This window comes from Rousettus aegyptiacus, unplaced genomic scaffold (assembly GCF_014176215.1).
Source record: "Rousettus aegyptiacus isolate mRouAeg1 unplaced genomic scaffold, mRouAeg1.p scaffold_m13_p_15, whole genome shotgun sequence".
Taxonomy (NCBI): domain Eukaryota; kingdom Metazoa; phylum Chordata; class Mammalia; order Chiroptera; family Pteropodidae; genus Rousettus; species Rousettus aegyptiacus.
This window is the reverse complement of record NW_023416290.1, coordinates 48,194,259-48,214,441: the sequence shown is the minus strand read 5'-3', so window position 1 is coordinate 48,214,441 and position 20,183 is coordinate 48,194,259. Positions and strand designations below refer to the sequence as shown.

Sequence of the window (20,183 nt, the reverse complement as noted above, 5' to 3'; positions counted from 1 at the left end):
TATTCATTGGGTGATACTCTCTGTACCAGGCCCCGTGCTAAGCACATTGCATGATAATTTCACTTAGCTCTCATAGCAGTCCTGAAACAGCTATTATAATTATTCCTGTTTCACAGATGACAAACTTGGGAATACCCAAGGAAAACTTGCCCAAGGTCCCCTAGTCATTAAGTGTTAAGATCCAAGACAGAAGCAGTGACAGGGCCACTGTGGAACCCTGGCCCTTAATCTCCTCAGTAAACTGTCTCCTGTCCATAAATGTTACAACGCTGAACGTGGAGGCAGATGAGCTTAGAAATACAAGAAGACGGAGTCTGCTTTTCCCTCATTTATTCCTGTCTCCAGGTTACAGAGGCGATTTGGCTGGGCATGTTTTCTATGAAATTCTTCACTTGGGCAAAATGTTTATTCCTTTTGGAATTGCTTAGTTTAAGGATATAGCAATAACATAGAAAACATTGCTTTGGTCTCATCTCAGATGGCCCTGGGTGGACTGAAAAATGAAATACAGCAGGTTCTCAAATAACGTTATTTTATTCAACACTATTTCGCTATAACATTGATGAAATGCCGTAGGAACTTAACGCTTGTTCATGTCGATTAGCCTATGGCAAAACTGATTTTGTTGCATATCATTTCACTTGAAGTCGTAGAACCTGTTGATGATGTTAAATGATGACTTAACCGTACACATTCGCCAGTGTCCCACCCTGCCCTGCACTGATTTCAAAAGGGTCTAGACCTATGCTCCCCAAGAGGGCAGCCACCAGAAACACGTAGCTGCCGAGCACTTGAAGTGTGGCCAGTCCAAACTGAGGTTTTGAAGATTGAAAATGAAGAAAAGAAAGCAAAAAGAGCTGATTGGTATTTTGAAATAATAATATTTTGGAGATAGTGAGTTGGATTATATTGTTAAGATTAATTTCACCTGTTTCTACTCTTTTTGCTATGGTTATTAGAAAATTTAAAATTACATATATGGATTGCATTTGTGCCGTACATCACATTCCCAGTGAAAACAGGATCAGTCTGAAGACTGGTATCCCATAGGAATGGACAAACTAACCAACAAACAAGTTCCTCCCTTTAACCGTAGCACTTGTAAGCCATTTGTCATAGAAGATAACTCTTATCCCGAGCTTGACAGCCAAATGAACAAGAGTCGTAATTGCGGTCCTCTTTTTTTTCTCACACTATTTCCTCCGTCCTATTTCCTTCATTTTGATGAGGAAGCACATTATGTTCCCACACAATAGCTTGAGGTTATGCTCTCAGCAACTGTCGAGGAGGACTTCAGAGAGAAGTTCAGGGGTGAGGCAGTGGGCAAAACCAACACCCACCCCTCTGCATGGGCCTGTGGCTTTAGGAATTCCCAATTAGGCTGAAACCCGGGCCAGAGCTGAGGGAGTGGCTACAATAAAAGGGAAAGAATACAGATCCTGAAAAGCAGACCTTCCTGGAATGAGGACAGAGGGGAAGGGGGATGGGCCTCTCGATGGGTCAAAGGTCATCACTGGGACAAAGAAATTGGAAGGGAGCTTTAAAATTTTATGTCAATTAAAAAAAACATAAATAATTTTACAAAAAGATTACTCTCCAAGTTAGATTAAAATTCATTATACACATTCATAAAGACCTATTTTTCCAACTGTAATCAGGATATGTATGTCTATGTATACAATTTCTTCTTAAATTTTAACTTACTACTATAGCATAGTAACACTGATCAGAGTTTACACACGGTCAGTTTTATACCTAGTAATCATTCTATGCTACTCTGTTTATTCATACTTGGCTGAGGAGGGGAGGAGGGAGCAGGATAGAAAGAAGGAACGCTTCCAAAGAATTATGGGCCCGAATCCAAAAGACAGCCCGGACGTACTGTCTGAGGTAGACCTATCACCTAACAGAAGCTAAATTTTATTGAGAAAGTGAGGGGCTAAGAATCTAGAGCCACAAGTGGCTGGTGGAGAAATTCCAGAGAAGGAAGCACAGGAGATGGCCGTGAGGATGATCCTTGTACGTGCCCAGGGAGAGCCCGTGGTCCAGACATCCGAGCCCAAGCTTCGGGGCCGGGAAGGGGCTGACACAAGAAGCTCACTCCAGACTGATACAGGGTCAGAGCTAGAAAAAAGGTCTGTGATGGGAAAGAAAATGGAGGTGTTTCATTCCTTAAAGAAGAGCCCCTTAACTTTTTGTCCCATCTTCCCAATGCTTTCTTGAAGGCTATGGTCAAGGTCATGTCCATTAACGACCAGGACCTAACACCACAAAGCTTCTTGACCAGGAGGAGCTAGGGAGGGGCATATCAGAATCAGCAGTCTGAACTGTTCTGTCCGCCCAGAAAATTCTGATGTGCTCTTCTAATGAACTCAAGACCACAGCCTACACGTAGCTCCACCAAAATCACCAAGAAACCCAGCTGAGTCCTTAAATTACCACGTTAAACCAAGCTGAGTACAAGATTGCATACCTTCGGTATATTTCACCGGAAGAGATGGTGTGCTTGTGTTTTAAGACTTCCTCTTGCTGTTGTAAAAACTCTGCATTTGGGCAAACCGAGGACTATGAATGTCAGGGGACACTGAGAGACCGGGGACATTGAGCAACAAGCTGTCAGGAGTGAGACGGGAGTCGCTAGGAGCACAGGCTTCAGAGCCGACCACAGTCTGTGTCTAGGATCCATGTCTGTACGCGTGAAAATAGTTACACTGGTGTCAAATAAAGAGAAATATTTATAGTTTTGACACTATGCACAAAAGACTTCTGTTGGCTGTGCATAGCATTTCTTTTGGAAAATTACAAAAGATAACTTGTCTCTCATTCCCTTCTCGCTTTTTAAAAGTTAAGACTTTGTGCAGCTACAGACCTGTTTTTCTTTAACCAAAGTCGACACCACATGGTGTGCCAACGTGAGTCTTTGACTTCACGAAGCAACCTTGTTCCCTTATGTTTACATTGCAACGGCATTCTGGCTGGGTCCATTTTTCCTCCTGCTTTGGATTCAGCTATAATAAAAAGTCCAGCAGAGCCAAAGCATATGAGAGGGCACAATGGAAAAATCTCCAGAAATTCTAAGTTGGGAAAGTAAAAAGATTGTATTAGATTACGACTGCTATTAAAGATTATGCTTGAAATACTAATTACTGAAAGTAGTATTTCAAGCATAATCTTTAATAGCAGTCGTAATCTAATACATATTGTACCCAATCTTTATTTTTTTTTTTCTATTCAGAGTTTAACATTTAGGAGCTAACATACCAGTTGCAAATGCCTCAATATTGTCATCTAAACTAGGGATAATAATACCAAGTGTATTGATTCTGGAGGAGGAGAAAATGAACCAAAGCATTAAACAAAATGTCAGTCGTTTTTCCACTACCCAGCATTCATTTCCCTGTGGCAACAGAACTTTCGAGAAAAGTTTATTTTAGGTGGAACAACACCCTACCCCCAGGCACAACCAGTCAGAGTCAGTCTCTAGAGCTTAACATCTGGAGAGAGAGACCGTACAGGCAGAAATAGCTAGAGCTGTTAAGCTAGCTGTTGGTGGCTACAAATGATTGCCCCTTAGTCACTAGTTCCTGGCACCTGGATTCCCAAGAGCCGCTCCAGTTCTCCATGCAGCCTGGGTTTTCGATGTTTCCTTTAACCGTCAGCTCGCTCTGCCATATTTTTGAAGCCAGTGGCAATTGGCGCTGTTTATATTCAAAGAACTTTAGCTGCTATAAATACCCAACACAGTGCCTGGCAAATGGTAAGTTCTCAGTAAGTAGTTGCTACTGTCATTCATTCATTCTACACATTTTTAATATATAAACACCAATCTACTGGGGATACGGAGATGGAGAAAACAAATTCTCTATCCACAAATCACTTGTGTTCTATCTAGTTGAGGGTAAAGAAAGACTAAGATATTGGGTACCATCTGTAATGGAAAAAATCTTCATTTGGTTGGTGGCCAAGAAATTACCAAAAGCAAAAAGTAAGAGCAGGAGGGTCCTGATGGAGAGGAAGGGAGGGTAGGCGAGCGAGGGTAGGTTGCCGTTGACAAAGACTCTGTCCTTGTCCTGACCTTACTAAGGTTCCTCTGAGCCCTCTTTTCAGCTAAGCTTTGACCTTGGCCCCCATCCTGTCTTTGGTCTGCCCAGCCCGGTCCTAGCAATCGGTCCTCCAAAGTCAAGTTAGTAAGATCCCCTGACCCTTGCTATCTGATCACTTGATGTTTAATCAAGTTCCTCATCCTCCACCTCTGATGTGCAAGTCCTTGGCCTGGCCTTTAGCAAGCTTTTACACTAGTTTAGCAATCATCCCCCTAGCCTTGACGTTCCCTACTAAAAATTCCCATTTACTGACCCCTTCAGCCTGATCTATGGCTATAAATTCCCATTTGTCCTTTCCGTATTCGGAGTTGAGCCTCATCTCCTTTTATCTACAATACTTCTATGGTAATATAGTCTCGAATAAAGACGTCCTTACTGTTTAAACATGTGTCCGAATAATTTTCTTTTCCTATAATGTCATATGGTCTTGGGCAAGCTGCAATCCTGCCTCTAGGCTCAAACATTGGTGCCTTTTTTTCTTTTTCTTTTTTTTTTCTTCCTCTCTTCTCTCCCTCTCCACCTGTTCCTCCCTCTCTTTTATCTTTCTTTGGCTAGGCTATTTCAGGCTTAGGCTAAACTCTGCCATGATCTTAATTACTGAGAAGATGGGTAATTCCTGTCTAGATCTGGCAGCTAGCTCCCTCTGATGCAGACCCCAAATCCTCTCTTCACGGCCACCAGAGTGAGCGCCCCAGCTACTGGCCTCGACAGGAGAACGCTACAATCACCCAACCACACTCAAGTCGTTGGGAGGACTAAAAAGATAATATATGTAAAGCTGCTTTGCGCATTGCAAAATGTTATATAAATATATTTTTCAAACAAAAGAAAAAAAGATGGCTTGATGAAGTGTTGAAATTGTCGAAGGGCTCTGACTAAATCTTTAAAAGAGGAAATTATACGCCTGGACACAGCAGCAGTACCCTGATTATCCAGGGTCAGCTGCTGCAGCTGCAAGCAATTTACTCATGTGATTATCTGGTTTTTATCTCTTTCCATTTAAGGATAAGATAGCTGGATAGCAGCTAGAGTGGTTGAAGGAGATAGTTTGTGTAAAGAAATGTGTTCACATTTGCAAACGTCACACAAAAATCTCAAGGTGCCTAGCCATCGTTTGCAGAAAGGGAATCTTGTATATTTTATGGGCTAACAACAGATGCAGCAACTGCGAGCCGTGTGAATCAATGCACTAAGAGTTGAGAATTTTCTTTCCTGGTCCAGTACGGCTTATAATTAGCACCCAATCTTTTTTTGGTGATTAAGAGCCAGACCGCTTTGATTTGACTCTTGAATCTACCATTTACCAGCTCTTGTCTTTAGCAAGTTACTTAACCGTATCTTAAAAGTGAAAAAAATTATGATATTGAACTCATAGAGTTATTAAGTGGAATAAATGAGTAGAGTGATTAGAAGATTAGTGGCTGGCAGAGAACAAGGGCTCTATAAATTTTAACTGTTATTTTGAGCTGATCAGGTCACATACAATAGCTGGCATTTGAGGGCCATAAAGAAGTAGACGCTGTGCTAAAAGCTTTGCCAACTACTATCATTAATTCTCACAGCAACTGCATGCAGGAAAGAGTTACCATAGCAACCCTGATATAGAAGGGCCTGCCTGTGGGGCTGGCCCATGCTAGGCATCTGGGAACTTGGCTTTTGGTAGGGTCCCTAAGTTACTACCTGATAAGGCAGCTTTGCCCGCCTGGGGCGCTGAATTCTGCTGAACCCGGCTGCTGAGACTGTGCAAACATCGGGACTTAAGGAAAACACATGCTTTCCTTCCGACAGTCTGGGGTGCTGGTAGACCTGTCCCTGCTGAAGGGAGAAGCCCATTCTGAGTGGCCCTGGGAGGGAGAACAGAGGCAGCCTGAGCCTGGATTCTCCAGACAACATCTGATATGTCTTTTTCCTTGTGGGTCCTCCTCTGTGTCCTTTAACTATAATGAACCTTAGCCATGAGTCCAACTACATGTCGAGTCCTTCTAGTAGATGTAGGTGGTTAAAGGATCTTCAAAATCAAAACGGAAAAATGAAATACTCTCAAAAATGTATAATGTGACTCTAATTTCATGAAGTCAAAAACCTGAGGAACAGTCAGGAAGAGTTGAGATGCCGACAGGGTGACTCCGTGGCCAGAGGAGCTGGGGCCTGAGCCCTGTCTGTCTCCTCCAAGAACTGTTTGTTCTGCTGCTCCAAGCAGTCACGCCCGATTACATACAGCCGAGCCAAGGAAAGCCTCTTTCTAAGGCACAGCATTTAGTAGCTACTGGTTAGCTATATAATCTTGGAAAAATATCTTAAAAGCTTTAAAATTCCAAAGCTTTTCTTCACTGTAAAACTATAACGATTATACCAGTGTGACAGAATTGCTGTGAGGATTTAATAAGATTATAAATATGTTATATTATGGGAAGTATGTACGTATTAAATACACAAGACATTAAAATATATAAAGTATTTAGCCCAGGGCCTGATAAATGGTAAACCTCAATAAACGAAACAGCTACATAAATATGTACATACATGGTCAACATACTTACATTTGTATATTTACATATACATATGTGCATATATATCAATAAATAGATATGTACATACATATGCACGCAAATGAATTACTCATCTGACAAATTCTGTCTTAATTATAGAGCATTCATAAATGAAGCTAGTTAGAATTTCATAAGTGGGCCTGATTTTTACACCTATCGGTTTCATTCTAGGGAACCACTTCTATCCGGAAAACTTCTCCTTAAAGCCTAAAGTCTCACTCTCTTTAATGTTTAACCTGCAAAATTAATTACCAGCTGGACAATTCAGAGCTTTGCTTAAGAGACTAAGTGATATCGATCATTCTCTGTAACACACACAAAAGTGGTGGCCATATTTTCATAACTTGCAATTAGAATCTGAGGTCTGGTAATGAATTGCTGTTGTGGGAAAACAAAACTCCCTTAGAAACTCCAGCTTCTATGCATAGAGAACATTCAATCCTCCTAAAACTACGGAAAGCAAATATCCATGGTTAAGATTTGCTATCATTTTATCCTTTACATCGTGGACTGGATGGCGTTTATGTTTACAGCGCTACAAAATTACACTGTAGTGGAAGTATAATTACTCCCTCTTTGGGAATCATTTGCAAACCATTCGCGGCATCCTGTCTTTTCTCTCTGAAGTCAGGATGTACAGGATCAGTCAGTTAATTGTAGTATAAGAGGCTGGTTTTCTCCTAGAACTTGGTGTTGCCAAGTTTTCTGTCTGGCACCAAGATGACAGAACTAACTCTAACCCAAACACACCATTTTTCACTGTGGAAAGCCCTGGTCACCCAAACCAACAGTTTTCATCTCTGAGCAGTGATAGCCTTTGGGACATTCTACCTGAGTGGCCGCAGGCAAATTATTTAAACTATTGGTGTCTTAGTTTCCTTATCTGTAAAATGGAGACAATAAGAACCCCTTCTTTATAGTTAAAGATACTAATTGTATACTTAAAAACCCGCTAAGTGTGTCGATCTCCTGCTAGGTGTTCTTACCACCACAAAAATAAATTTAACGACAACAAAAAGAACATCCGCCTCAAGGAGTTTAAGAGGTTTAAATAAGAACATGTTTGTAGAATCATCAGAACAGCGCCTGGCACACAGTATAAAATAAGTAAACAAGTAAATAAAACACACAGTGCATCTTCCACTGTTCTCTGACTTGCTTCTGTATTGGTCTTATTGTCCCAAAAAGACTATAAGCTGTTTAAGGCCAAGGACCACACTGGCACTATAGTTTTCTATCTGCCTTCCACCCACAGTGAACTTAGCCCAACGGTTGACACATCAGGCCATCGATAAGCAGTTGTGAGTTTGACCATAGCAACATCACATAGGAGAAAATACACTGGGTAGCTTGAGTGCCTTTCTAACCAATGCCTCTAGATCAGTAGCTTTCAAAGTACTTGACCCCAACACACAGTAACAGTTTTTATGTTGCAAATCAATACACAGGTGAGTATACCATATGGTTATACAGGATATGTTTAACTGAAATAAAAGTTTTGCAAAACAGTATTTAACCTTATTACATGAAATACGCTCTGATAGTTTATATTCTAGTTAAATGCAGTCCGGGCCATCTCAAACTTTCGTGGGCATTCAGATCACCTGGGAATCATGCTAAAGTGTAGACCAGATTCAGCAGGACTTGGATAGGGCCAGAGTGTCTGCATTTCTATCATGCTCCCAGTGATACTCTAGGTCCGCGGACCACACTTAGAGTAGTTAAGAGTCTAGTCTAGTCTATAAAAAGAAATTAATGATGCGAGTGGCTCTCTAAATTTAGTTCACAACCCACTAAAGAAAGGATCGCAATCTGCAATTTTTAAAACATGATCTAAATAATTTCCAAAGTTTCTTTCACCTCTATAATTCCATTGTATCTTCCCAGCCGTGGGATAGAAATCCTAGGCCTGCATGGGAGTTCACAGAAAGAATGACTCTGGTATTACCTTTCACCTTGACTCTTAGGCTGAAATGCCTCCCTGGTTCCCAGCCCTTTTTTCACTATTCGAAGTCTATACCTTACAGCTCTATTAATAAATTGACTGAACACTTGTTGAGAACTGGGCATTGAACCAAGTATGTATATCTACCCCACTTACTCCTATAACCACTCTATGCAGGTATCCCCATTTTACAGATGAGAGAAGGTAAGTAGCTAACAACCAATGGGGCTGGGTCTCCAGAGCCTGCGTTCCTGTGATAGCCAGCGTCCGAGATGGCTCCAGTGATCTCTGCCTCCTGGTATTCACACCCTTGTTTAGGACAGACCTGGTAACCAACAGAGTGTGGAGGAAATGACAGTGTGTGGCTTCTAAGGCTCAGTTAGAAGACATCATGGCTTCTCCCTTGCACTCTCTTGGACAGCTTCCTCTGGAAAAAGCCAGATGGCCACGTCATGGAAATTCTCAAACAGCCTTATAAAGAAGTCCGTACATCAAAAGACTGAGGCTTCCTGCCAACAGCCAGCACCAACTTGTTAGGCATATGAGTGAGCCATGTGGGAGCAAATCCTCCAGCCTGTCAAGCCTTCAGGTGACTGTAACCCCAGCTGGCGTCTTGACTGTGACCTCATGAAGACCCCCAGCCAGAACGGCTGAGCTAAGTCTCTCCCAAATTCCTGACCCACGGAAACTGTGTGAGATAATAAACATTTATTACTGTTTGATACCATTAAGTATGGAGAGCAATTACTTATGTTAAGTTTTGGAGATAATTTCTTATGCAGTAATAGATAACTAACACAGTTCTTAGCCAATAGGTTATATTACATCATTATGATTCAGACCTAAAAGGAAAGTGAAAGATTTATAGCCTTTTGGATTACTCTTCACTGTGGCAGCTTGTACCATGCATGGTTCAGTAAATTTTCATTCTCCCCTTGCAACCAGCTTTGTGAGAGGCATTACTTCCCTTCCAAACCTGACCAAATGACTTCCTGTCACCAGTCAGATATGAGAGTTGTAATGTTACATCACATCTGAACAAAAGTTTTTGAAGATACTTCAAGAATCCACCTGCCCTCTTTAGTTTCTGCTCTCATCTGCAAAAGCAATATGTCCCAGAGAGTGGTTGTTCCTTTAGCTTGGGTCCCAAAATGAGAAGTCATGGAACGTGTGCCTGAACTTGACCCCCAGCTTGGAGATGAGCCAAGCTGAGCCCAAGTAGAGGCCCAGTTGACTTACAGACCCACAAGTGAGAAGTAAACGCTTGTTGTTGTAAGCCACGAGAGGTTGGAGCTGCTTGTTACCACAGCAAAAGCTGACCCGTACACTTACCGTGCTGTATGATGCCGTACTCCATTAGCCGGTGGCAAAGCTGCTCGGCCTCTTTCCTTGTGGTGGCCTCGCCTTCCTGAACCAGCCAATCCAGGAATTCAGACGCCATGAAGGTGCGCTCATACTTGACCCCCTCCTCTTCCCGGGGCTGTAGAAGTGTGTTTTCAGGGCTCATCAGCCTGGAAAGAAGAAAGAGATGAAAAATAAACATACAGAGAAGGAAAAGAGCTCATTTAAAATCCTACATCATCGGCTTCTGTGAAGTATCACAGAAAAGCTGTCAGACAGGCAGATGTGGCTGTCACGTGCAGCTGCTACAAACATAATTTTTGAGAAGGATCTGCTTCAGAAATGAACAAGGTGCATTTTCTTCTCGTAATTAGAAAAAGAAAAAAAAAACTGATAATACAATCTAAAACTCTAACGTTAGCAGACCGAATTCAGTTTAGCCATCTTGAAAAGAAATTACAATTCACTGACCAAGCTCCACCCTACCTTTCTAGAAAGTCTAGTATTTCTTTCCCGAAGGCATTATTATTCTATTTCCCAAATTGCTGTTATACTAAGACTACTAATAACAGACTGAAGGTTTATGTCCTCCCAAAATTCACATGTTAAAACATTAACACCCAGGATGACGGTATTTGGAGATGGGGCCTTCGGGAGGTGATTATTTCGTGAAGGTGGAGCCCCCATGAAGAGATTACCGCCTTTACAAGGAGAAACACAAGAGCGCTTGCAGTTTCTTTCTCTGCAAGGATACAAGGAGACCACCGCCTAGGAACCAGGGAGAGAGCTCACACCAAACACCAGATCTGCCAGCTCCCTGATTTTGGACTTCCCAGCTTCCGGAATGTGGAAGATTGTTCCAATCATCAAGTTTAAAGTATTTTTATGAAAGTAGCCTGAACTGGCTAAGACAGCTCCTAAATCACTCCTCTCCAGTCCCCCTGTCCCCATGTTGCTCGTTTCTCACACCTGTCTTCCCGAACACTCTGCGACTCCTCCAGCGTCTGTCCCTGTACTCCAGAAAAGCTCCTGCTGGGGCACAGGCATGCTCCCTTACACCCATGTATGTTGGGCATTTTGTGGGTCCCCAGTTGAGTGGACAGTAATAGCATTAGATGCTGCTGACCACTCCCCTCAGCCAGAGGGACATCACTGTGCTGGCTTCTCTCCCGGCCATGTGTTCCCACCTCCTTCTCCATCACCTGGACTTTAAAGGCTGGAATTCCTTGAGATTCAGTTCCCCCAAACACCTCATTTCTCATTCCGCAGGCACATTCTTTCGTCATCGTGGCTTACATCACCATCCATGCCCCAAGGATTCCCAAATTTAGATGACCGCCCCAGTTCTCTATTCCTAACTCCTGACCTTCGTATCCTCAAAGACACCTCAAAATCAACAAGCCCCAAACGGAACTCATGTCTTCCCCCCAACCTGGTCCTGTTCTACTATTCAGAAGCCACGGAAATGGAGCAGGATGGCGAAGTAGGAAATGTGAGATGCAAACAGCTTGGCCACAAACTAATCAAAATAATTTCTCACTGCTTCGGTGTCCCCAAACTCACATTAAATGAGGAGGATAACATCTATTCTAATTCCTTCCCTGGATTGCTGTTATGAAAAATCTCTGGGAAAAAAGTCCTAAGTATATAAAGGTATGCTTCTATATTAAGAGGGTTTATAAAGCCATTAGCATATAACGGAATGAATTAAACACCTTCTTATTCGGCATTTAACAGAATGCATTTAAAAATCCTTCTCATTTAGACCTTTCCAAAGCCTCTTCTTCTGCACCTTAACCCATCCTCAGAAAGAGCTGCGAGGCTCTTTCACAGAGCTGGTAACAGCTGAGATGACATGAGCACTAAGAGTTATTTTTACTATAACAATGACCAGGCCCTTCTTCGAAGATGGGAAGGACGACTCCTACGTATACATCAACACAAATGAATCTGTTACGGAGACCTATGTGTGGGTGACTGTGCAAAGATGGCTACGACAGCTCCTCTCATGCTTCTTTCCAATGTGACTTAATTTTTTCCTCCCACCAAGAGGCTGAGTCTCCTTCTCCCTCCTCCCTTGAACCTGGACTGCTTTTGTGAACTGCATTGGCCAGCTAAATGGAGAAGCGACATTATGCAACTCCGAGGCAAGGCTTTAAGAGGTCTCGGAACTTTGGCCTTTGCCCCTTGGAATGCCACGCTGAGACCATCAGTAAGGAAGCAAGTCTCACCTAGTGGAGGTAAAGAGACCACAGGAGAACTGAGACGCTAGGGCACCGGCCAGCACCAGTTCTCGGATGTGTGAATGAGGCTCTCCCGGACCTTCCAGCCCAGCTGACCCTCCAGCAGCCACTCGAATGAGCCCAGATGAAACTGGCGGAGGAAACACCGTGCAATCCCCAGAATCGGGAGGAATAATACATCATTGTTGTTCTAAATTACTAAGTTTCGGGTGATTTGTTCTGCAGGAAGAGATAACATCCATATCAATAGGCAATGGCAAAAAGATGTGAAACCCACAAAAAAGAGACACATCACATGGCTCAGAAAATACTGGAGAAACAATGAATGAATACCGGAAGGTCCTGCAAGCAAACTGCATGGGAGAAAGACCCGTGGAGCTAGAGCTGGGAGCCTATACCAGTCATGGAACCTAGAAAGGACAACTGAAGGCCCATGGGCATGCCCACAGAGGAATACCACCCTGTCCTCATTTCTTTTGACTTTCAAATAAGGTCTTTAGGAGGGGGGGAAAAAAAAAGAGTAAAATGACCACCCTCGGAAATTTTCCAGTTTTAGACATTACTTCCTCTAAGAAGTCATTTCTGATCCCACACACCTGGATCACGTGCCACTTCTAAGGGCTCCCCTACTTCCCTGCAAGGCCCTTCTCAGAGTCCCAGGGGGCTCGCCTGCTCACTTAGCTGTAAGTGTTGAGACAAGTGTCCCAGTCTATGCGGTTCACAGTTATTTCACAGTACAATGAGTCCTCAAGAAGTATTTGCTGAATGAATATATGAAATTCTTTTCTATGCATTCCCCTGTTACACATCATTATCCAAGAGTATATTAAAAATGACCCCTCGAGACGGCATGAGGTGAATCAAGAATTTCCGCCCTGTTAATACTCTCCTTTTAAGATATGGACTCAGATGCCTGGCTACGCCGTCCCTTCCAGCTCTGCAATTTTCCTTTCAGGGTGTGGGGAGGACAAGTGGATGAAAGTTTACTTATGTCACCACTTGTAACCAGAAACATGACCTGCCAGCCCTCCAGGGCCCCTGCTAAGTAGCTGGTGGCCTCTGGACAAGTGGCCCTTTAGCTGCTGCTGTCAACATGAACTTTAGAAAAGAGACGGGTTGGCAGGCCTGCCTGGATTGGTTAGGCTTGCCATTTAAAGCAACCCCCACCACCCTGAGCGCTTCCTTATTTCATTTCCCCTTAAAATGAAGTAATGTCCCTATCCACTTCCTGTCTTTAAAACAAAGCCTTTTGAAGGATTTGATTTTAGTAGTAATATATGTCACGGTGTTAAAACAAAAATTTGACTTACTACTTGTTCCAATTATGTTTTACTATGTAGCAAGTGACCCCAAAGCCTGGTGGCTTTAAACAACCATCACTAAATTAAACCTTAGTATATTGCATAAGTCACCTGGGGCTCGACTGGGCAGTTCCTCTGTCACTCTGGCTTGGGGGTCACTCATGCAATTGCTGGCAGGTGGTGGCCAGGGCTGGATGCAAGGCCCTGCAGTGGTCCTGAGGCAACGTGGCCTCCAGTGAGGCAGGCTGGACGCTGGACGCTGAGATGCAGCACTCAGACAGGAGGAATGCTGCCAGATGCTGCCGGGACTTTTTTTGTTTTTTACAGTTTTATTAAGTTATAATTCACTTATACGGTTAACCCATTTTCCATGTACAATTCAATGGAATTTAGTATACACACTAAGTTATGCAGTCATGGCTGTAATCCATGTTAGAACACTTCCGGGACTCCAAAACACCATAACCATTACAATCGCTCCCCACTTGCCCATGGCCCCATCCCTAGGGAAACGCTAATAATATCTGTACTTCTAAATTACAGACTATGCCTATTCTGGAGAGTTCATATAAATAGAATCAAATGTGGTCCTTTATGACTAGTCTCTTTCATTCACTATATTGTTTTCAAGGTTCATCCATATTGTAGCTTGTATTAGCATTGCATTGCTTTCTACTGCCAAATGATATCAAATAGATGCATCACATTTTGTTTATCCATTCATCAGCTGGTGAACACTTGGGTTGTTTCCATTTTGGGTTATTACAAATCATGCTTCTTTGAACATTCATATCCAAGATTTTGTGTAGACATTCGTTTTCATTTGTCTAGGATATACACCTAAAATGAGAATGGATTAGAATTGCTGGGTGACGTGGTAACTCTGTTGAGCCTTTTGAGAAACTAGCAGACTGTTTTCCAAAGTGGCAAGGCATTAGACTTCCAATTTCTCCACATCCTCACCAACATTTGTTATCGTCCGGCTTGTTTTATTAAGGCCATCCTAATGCGTGTGGGGTGGTATCTCTCACTGCGGTTTTGACTTGCATTTCCCTGATAATTAATGATACTGAGCATGTTTTCATGTGCTTATTTGTCCATTTGTATATCTTCTTTGGAGAAATGCCTATTCAGATCCTTTGACAGTTTTTAAATTAGATTACTTGTTTTCATTATTGAATTTTAAGTGTCCTTTAGATGTTCTGGAGGCAACTCCTTTATCAGACAGGATTTGCAAATATTTTCTCCCATTCTGTAGGTTGTCTTTTTACTTTATTGATAATATTGCTTGTAGCCCACAAGTTTTAATTTTTTTATGTAATCCACTTTATCCATTTTTCTCTTTTCCTGTCACATCTTAGAAACCACCGCCTTGCTCAAGCCCATGAAGATTTACTCCTATGTTTTCTTTTAAGAGTTCCACAGTTTTAGTTCTTATATTTAGTTCTATGATCCATTTTGAGGTAATTTTTCTAGCAGGCCTGAGGTAAGGGTCCAACCTCATTCTTTTATATGTGAGTATTCAGTTGTGCCAGAATAATTTGTTGAAAAGACTGATCATTTTCTACTGAATTATCTTGGCATTCTTGTCAAAAATCAATTGACAAAAAAAAAAAAAAAAATCAATCAACTACACCAGGCCTTCTTAATGCCTCGGCCCAGAAGACACAGAATGTCAATTGCCCTGAATTACATTTGTTGAAGCCATCGGACTCAAGGGGAGGGGACACAAGTGCCACGTTTTGATAGAAAGAACAATATGCTAGTAGAGAGAGAGGTGAGAATGATTGGAGCCACCGCTGGAGACTAGCTACCTACCGCACTGCTTTATTTTAATGAGCCGAAAGGCAATTTTAATCTTTATAGCTCATTGACAGTTCTGTGTTGTCTCTTCCTCATTTAATTTTTTTAAAAAATATTTTCCTTAATGTGGGATAGTTTTACAAGCATGAGATCTAAAGACAAACATAGCTCTGAATCCTAACTCTGCACGTAGCTACAAAACTCTGCTTCCCCAACTGTAAAATGGGGGTAATAATGCTGCCTCCCTGGGGAGCTGTGCGTCTCAAGTGTGACAATGCACGAAATGCTTCAATCATAGTTCCAGGCACACCCTAGACACTTAAGCCATGATGATGATGATCAAAAGTTTTCTAGATGGAGCCATTACTCGATAAAATCAAACACCTTTCTTTGTGGCAAAAAGAAATAATATTCTGTGTGTATTTCTATAGATAAGAATAACAGTTCCATTTTAATTAGTAATTAGAAATGTGTATGATGCTCTAAAAAGCTTATATTTTATGGAACAAATTCATTTTTAGTTAAAATTGTCCTGTGCTGCCCTATAATCATGACATAAAACCACAGACCTTATAAGGCATTAGGCATGAACAATATTCACCTCCTGCAAGTACTCACCAGATTCTGATTGTGCATGTGAGCTGATTTCAACCTTTCCTGGATATATATCTAAGTCAGATTTCCCAGACTCCACTAACCCGGGGGGAAGGCAGCATTACAATAGAAGGAACCGCTACATTTAGGGGCCAGTACGGGAATAGAAATAAGCTGATAGCGATCTCCTTGTGCATTGAAAAAAATGTTCAAAAGAACTGAGAAGGCCCTGTATAGCGTGGGAACATATATGAATCGTATAGGAGGGCACAAGCAAAGGTGGGGGGGGGGGGAGTCAAAACGACCCATGGGTATTCGGATAAAAAAATGTTTTAGAATTTAGAAAAAGAGCTTTAAAAAAAAAGTCATATATTAATATATGACAAATTATTTTTAAAAGCACAACACAAAACTCTCTCTCTATAATAACCATTCAAAATTCAAAATTCATTCACTCAATTATTAACAGTGCTACTGATTCCTGGGGGTAGCTTATGAAAAATTTTTTGTCTCAATAGAATTCTCTATTACACAAATTATTCCCTGGAGAGAATGCACATTTGTAACTGGGAGGAAATGTTATCAATAAAAAAGCTTCACTAATGTTAAGTCTATGTTGAACCAGATGACTCGTTCCTCACGAAATGCTTGTATTAATACCCAATATAACAAAGTAGCTCCCAGTGTATTAAACATGTATTTAGATATATGCTGCCAATACATACTTTGAATGTATAACATTGACTTGTGTGACTGGCAAGAAAGTATTAATTAGGGACAAATGCTTATATGAGCATTGATATTTCTGAGTACTATACTATTATCTATAGAACAGATGTTATATGGATAAATAGACACAATTTTCGTAATAATCAGGTTTGGAACCAGTAAACAGAAAGCTGTTCAGTTAATATTTATGAGTGAAAATGTTACACTGGAAAAAGTGAGGAAAAGGCAGCGAAAACAGCATTTTAAGCTCTTTGCCAACAAATATCTTTTACCTTCCTTCATTTGCCTTCACATTGTACACCGAATTGAACACAGTCATTTTCGTCTATTCCTTACTCGGTCTGTTCCCACGCATCTTCCCTCCTTCCTCTTCCTGGAGAAATCCAAACTCTTCTTCATAAAAGGGGCTCATGGTACAGTGAAACACGTTGTCAACTGTACCAGGGAACCTGGCTTGGGGGGAGGGGGACCAAGGGCCCTAATCCGCCCCCAGCTCCTCAAGAGCCGTTGAGGTTAGAGGTTGCACCAGTCTGCAGAAAAGGGCAGAAGGGTGCCTGGTTCTCATCTGCACAAAGGTGCTAAATGAGCAAGTGGGGCTCTGTTTTAAAGGCTGGATTAAGCACTAGCCTCGCTTTGAGAGTATCCCAACTGAAGAGCAATCCATACAGATCTCTTCCTTGTGTGAACTTAAAAGTTAGTACCATGCTTTATATATATATATATAGTACCATGCTCTCAACTGTTAATGCATTCTATTTACCCCTCCAGCTAAATTAGAAACTTCTGAAGGATAGACACCACATCTTAAACGCTTTTATTTCTTAGAAAACCCAGCCCAGAGAGAGAGTTTATATTAGGTGCTTAATAAATATTTGTTCAACTGACTGAAAACTGGGAACACCACAAGCAACAGTCATGAAGAGCGTTATTTGTCTTTGAAGGATAAAATCCTTCTTCTTTGCTTACTGTTTTAAATTTGCTAGAAGAAAAAGCAAGAACTTTTTAGTGCCAGTTGTACGCTCTGAAGAGACTGGTATTCTGGAACCAAGTAGTAATTTTCACATTGCCTATGGTTTTTCGTGTTGTATTAAACATTTTCTGAAATTGAATTAGCTTTAGATAGAAGCCGAGTGAGTGCAGAGTCCAAGTCCACAGCTGTCCTCAAAGGAAACATTCAAATAGGGTATACCATAAAAGTATACAAGGAGAGAAACCAAGCACTTTTACGCTGAATTCGAAACAATTCAAACCAATGTAGAGAGGAGCCAAGAGAACTGAAACGTTAAATCAGGCTGTACTCCGAGTCTGCAGCATGCTGAACAGCCCTGCAGCCAGGCCGCTGAGGGGGCACCTGCAGAACAAAGAAAGATTTCTGCTGGGATTGATAACAACCCATTTCCCCACACTGTGAAGGAAAAACAGGAAAAACAGGGTCTTTAAGTGGCGCCCTATACAAAATAAAATCGTTCATTTCCTATGGTTCAAACCATGGGGAACCTATGGATAAAAGGCTGGGAACTGCCAGCAGGCCTCTCAACAGGTCATACTCTTAGCCCTCCTCACTGTACGCCCATATCAAAGGAAAATGGGTAAACAAAGTCTTTAACCTGTAGCTCACAGGAACTAAAGAATGACGTATAAACTGAATTCCCAGACACTCTGGGTCCCTCTCAGTGCCTTTACTTTGCCTCTTTCAGTCTTCATCTCTCTCTATTGTCCTTCTGAGTCTCTCTTAGGCTCTCCCACTCTGTCTCTGAGAGGGGACCGCACTCTATATTAGAGTTAATAAACTTTCCTTTTGATTCTAACTTTGGTGTGTGTTCGAATTCTTTCTTACGCTCTGCCTACACCTCAGAGTAGGGCTTAAGTTTCCCCCTCTCGGGAGAATTTGCCTTATCCTGGGTCAAAACCTCTGTGAGCCTTTTCAAACAACTGTCAAGAGAAGATGAGTTCTATTTATTTTGGATGCTTCCATAATTATTAGAATATGGAAGAATTTGCTGCCAAAAAGAAAAAAAGGAGACACGAAAAAAGTGTAGAGGGGGTAAGATGAAGTAATGAAGAAAAACTGAAGACATTGCCAACTAGGAAAAATCAAATAAATACATTTAAAAGACATAAAAATGATAAAAAAAAAAACTGAACATGATGACAGGTAAGGACTACTTTTCTGCAGGCTAATGGGCTAGGCGACAGTAAAATCTCTTTGTCCTACGTGTTTGTGGAAGTGGTATGAAAGAGGAAGAGAAGCAGTCTCTGCAATTTTTAAACCAAAAAAACAGATTTAAAATCACTGCCTAGACATGGTTATGGTCAACTGATTTCTGAACAGGGTGCCATGGCCATTCGATGGTAAAAGGATAGCTAGTCTTTTCAACAAATGGTGCTGGGACAATTGGAGTCACATGCAAAAGAATGAAGCTAGAACCTGACATCACACCCTATGCAAAAAAAACAAAACAAAACAAAACAAAAACCCTCAAAATATATTAAAGACCTACCTGTAAAAGTTAAAACCATAACACTTCTATAAGGAAACAGAAGAGTACATCTTAGTGACCTTGGATTTGGCAAAGGATTCTTACACATGACAGGAAGAGCATAAATGACAAAAGAAAAAAATAAATAAATCGGACCACATCGAAATTTAAAACGTTTACGCTTCAAAGATACCACGGTGGGACACCCATTTCACACCCACTAGTTGGCTAGAATCAAAAAGTCAGATAATGACAAGTGCTGGCAAGGACGTGAGGAAATCGCAAGCCTCATCCGCTGCTGTGGGAACGGAACATGGTGCAGCCACTTCCGAAAACAGTCTCCCACTTCCTCAAACCATTCAACATAAAGTTACTATGTGATCCTGCTGTTCTCCTCCTAGGTATATGCCCAGGAGAAACAAAACCATATGTCCGCAGAAAAACCTGTACACAAAGGTTCAGGCAGCATTATTCATTATTGTCAAAATATATAGCAACAACCCAAATATCTATCAACTGATGAAGTAAAAATTGTCACATATCCATGCAATGGAATATCTACAAAAAGGAATGAAATACTGAAACATGCTACAATATGGATAAACTTAAGCAATATCTAAAAATGCTCCAGAGAACTACAGTTTTACAGTTTTCTTTTATGTACCTGAAATTAAGGAAGGAAGGAAGGAAGTTGACATGAAGGTGGGAGGAAGAAAGGCAGAGATTGGATTACAGCATAGTCAACAAAGTCACATGCTCTCTTGAGGGTGGTTACACTTATTTCAAAGGTGTGTTAATCTAGATGCACAAAAATAATAGATAGGGCTTGCCTAAGGCAAAGGATAAGTCTTATACTATATGCCAGTGGCAATGACTACCCATGACCTGCCCAGTTAGAAATTTATGATCTAATTGCCCTGTAAGGTTGCTTTCCTAGAACCCCTTTTTCATCTACAAGTCCATAGGACTAAATGAAAGAGGCCAGTCGCAAAAGATCAATATATTATATCACTTTGTTCATATAAAATGTTCAGAACAGAGAAATCTAATGTTCAGAACGGAGAAAGTAAATTAATGGTTGCTTTGGGATGGGTG

At 41.5% G+C, this 20,183-nt stretch overlaps 1 protein-coding gene across 4 annotated transcripts in view; it reads right to left on the bottom strand.

The window, feature by feature from the left end:
* Nucleotides 1-20,183, bottom strand: part of DEPTOR (DEP domain containing MTOR interacting protein) — a 125,643-nt gene that overhangs the window by 55,805 nt on the left and 49,655 nt on the right. For all 4 annotated transcript variants that reach the window (XM_016156635.2, XM_016156628.2, XM_016156609.2 and 1 more), the window contains exon 4: nt 9,930-10,108. In XM_016156635.2, coding sequence (XP_016012121.1) covers nt 9,930-10,108 — 179 coding nt within the window. The remainder of the gene's footprint in view (nt 1-9,929; nt 10,109-20,183) is intronic.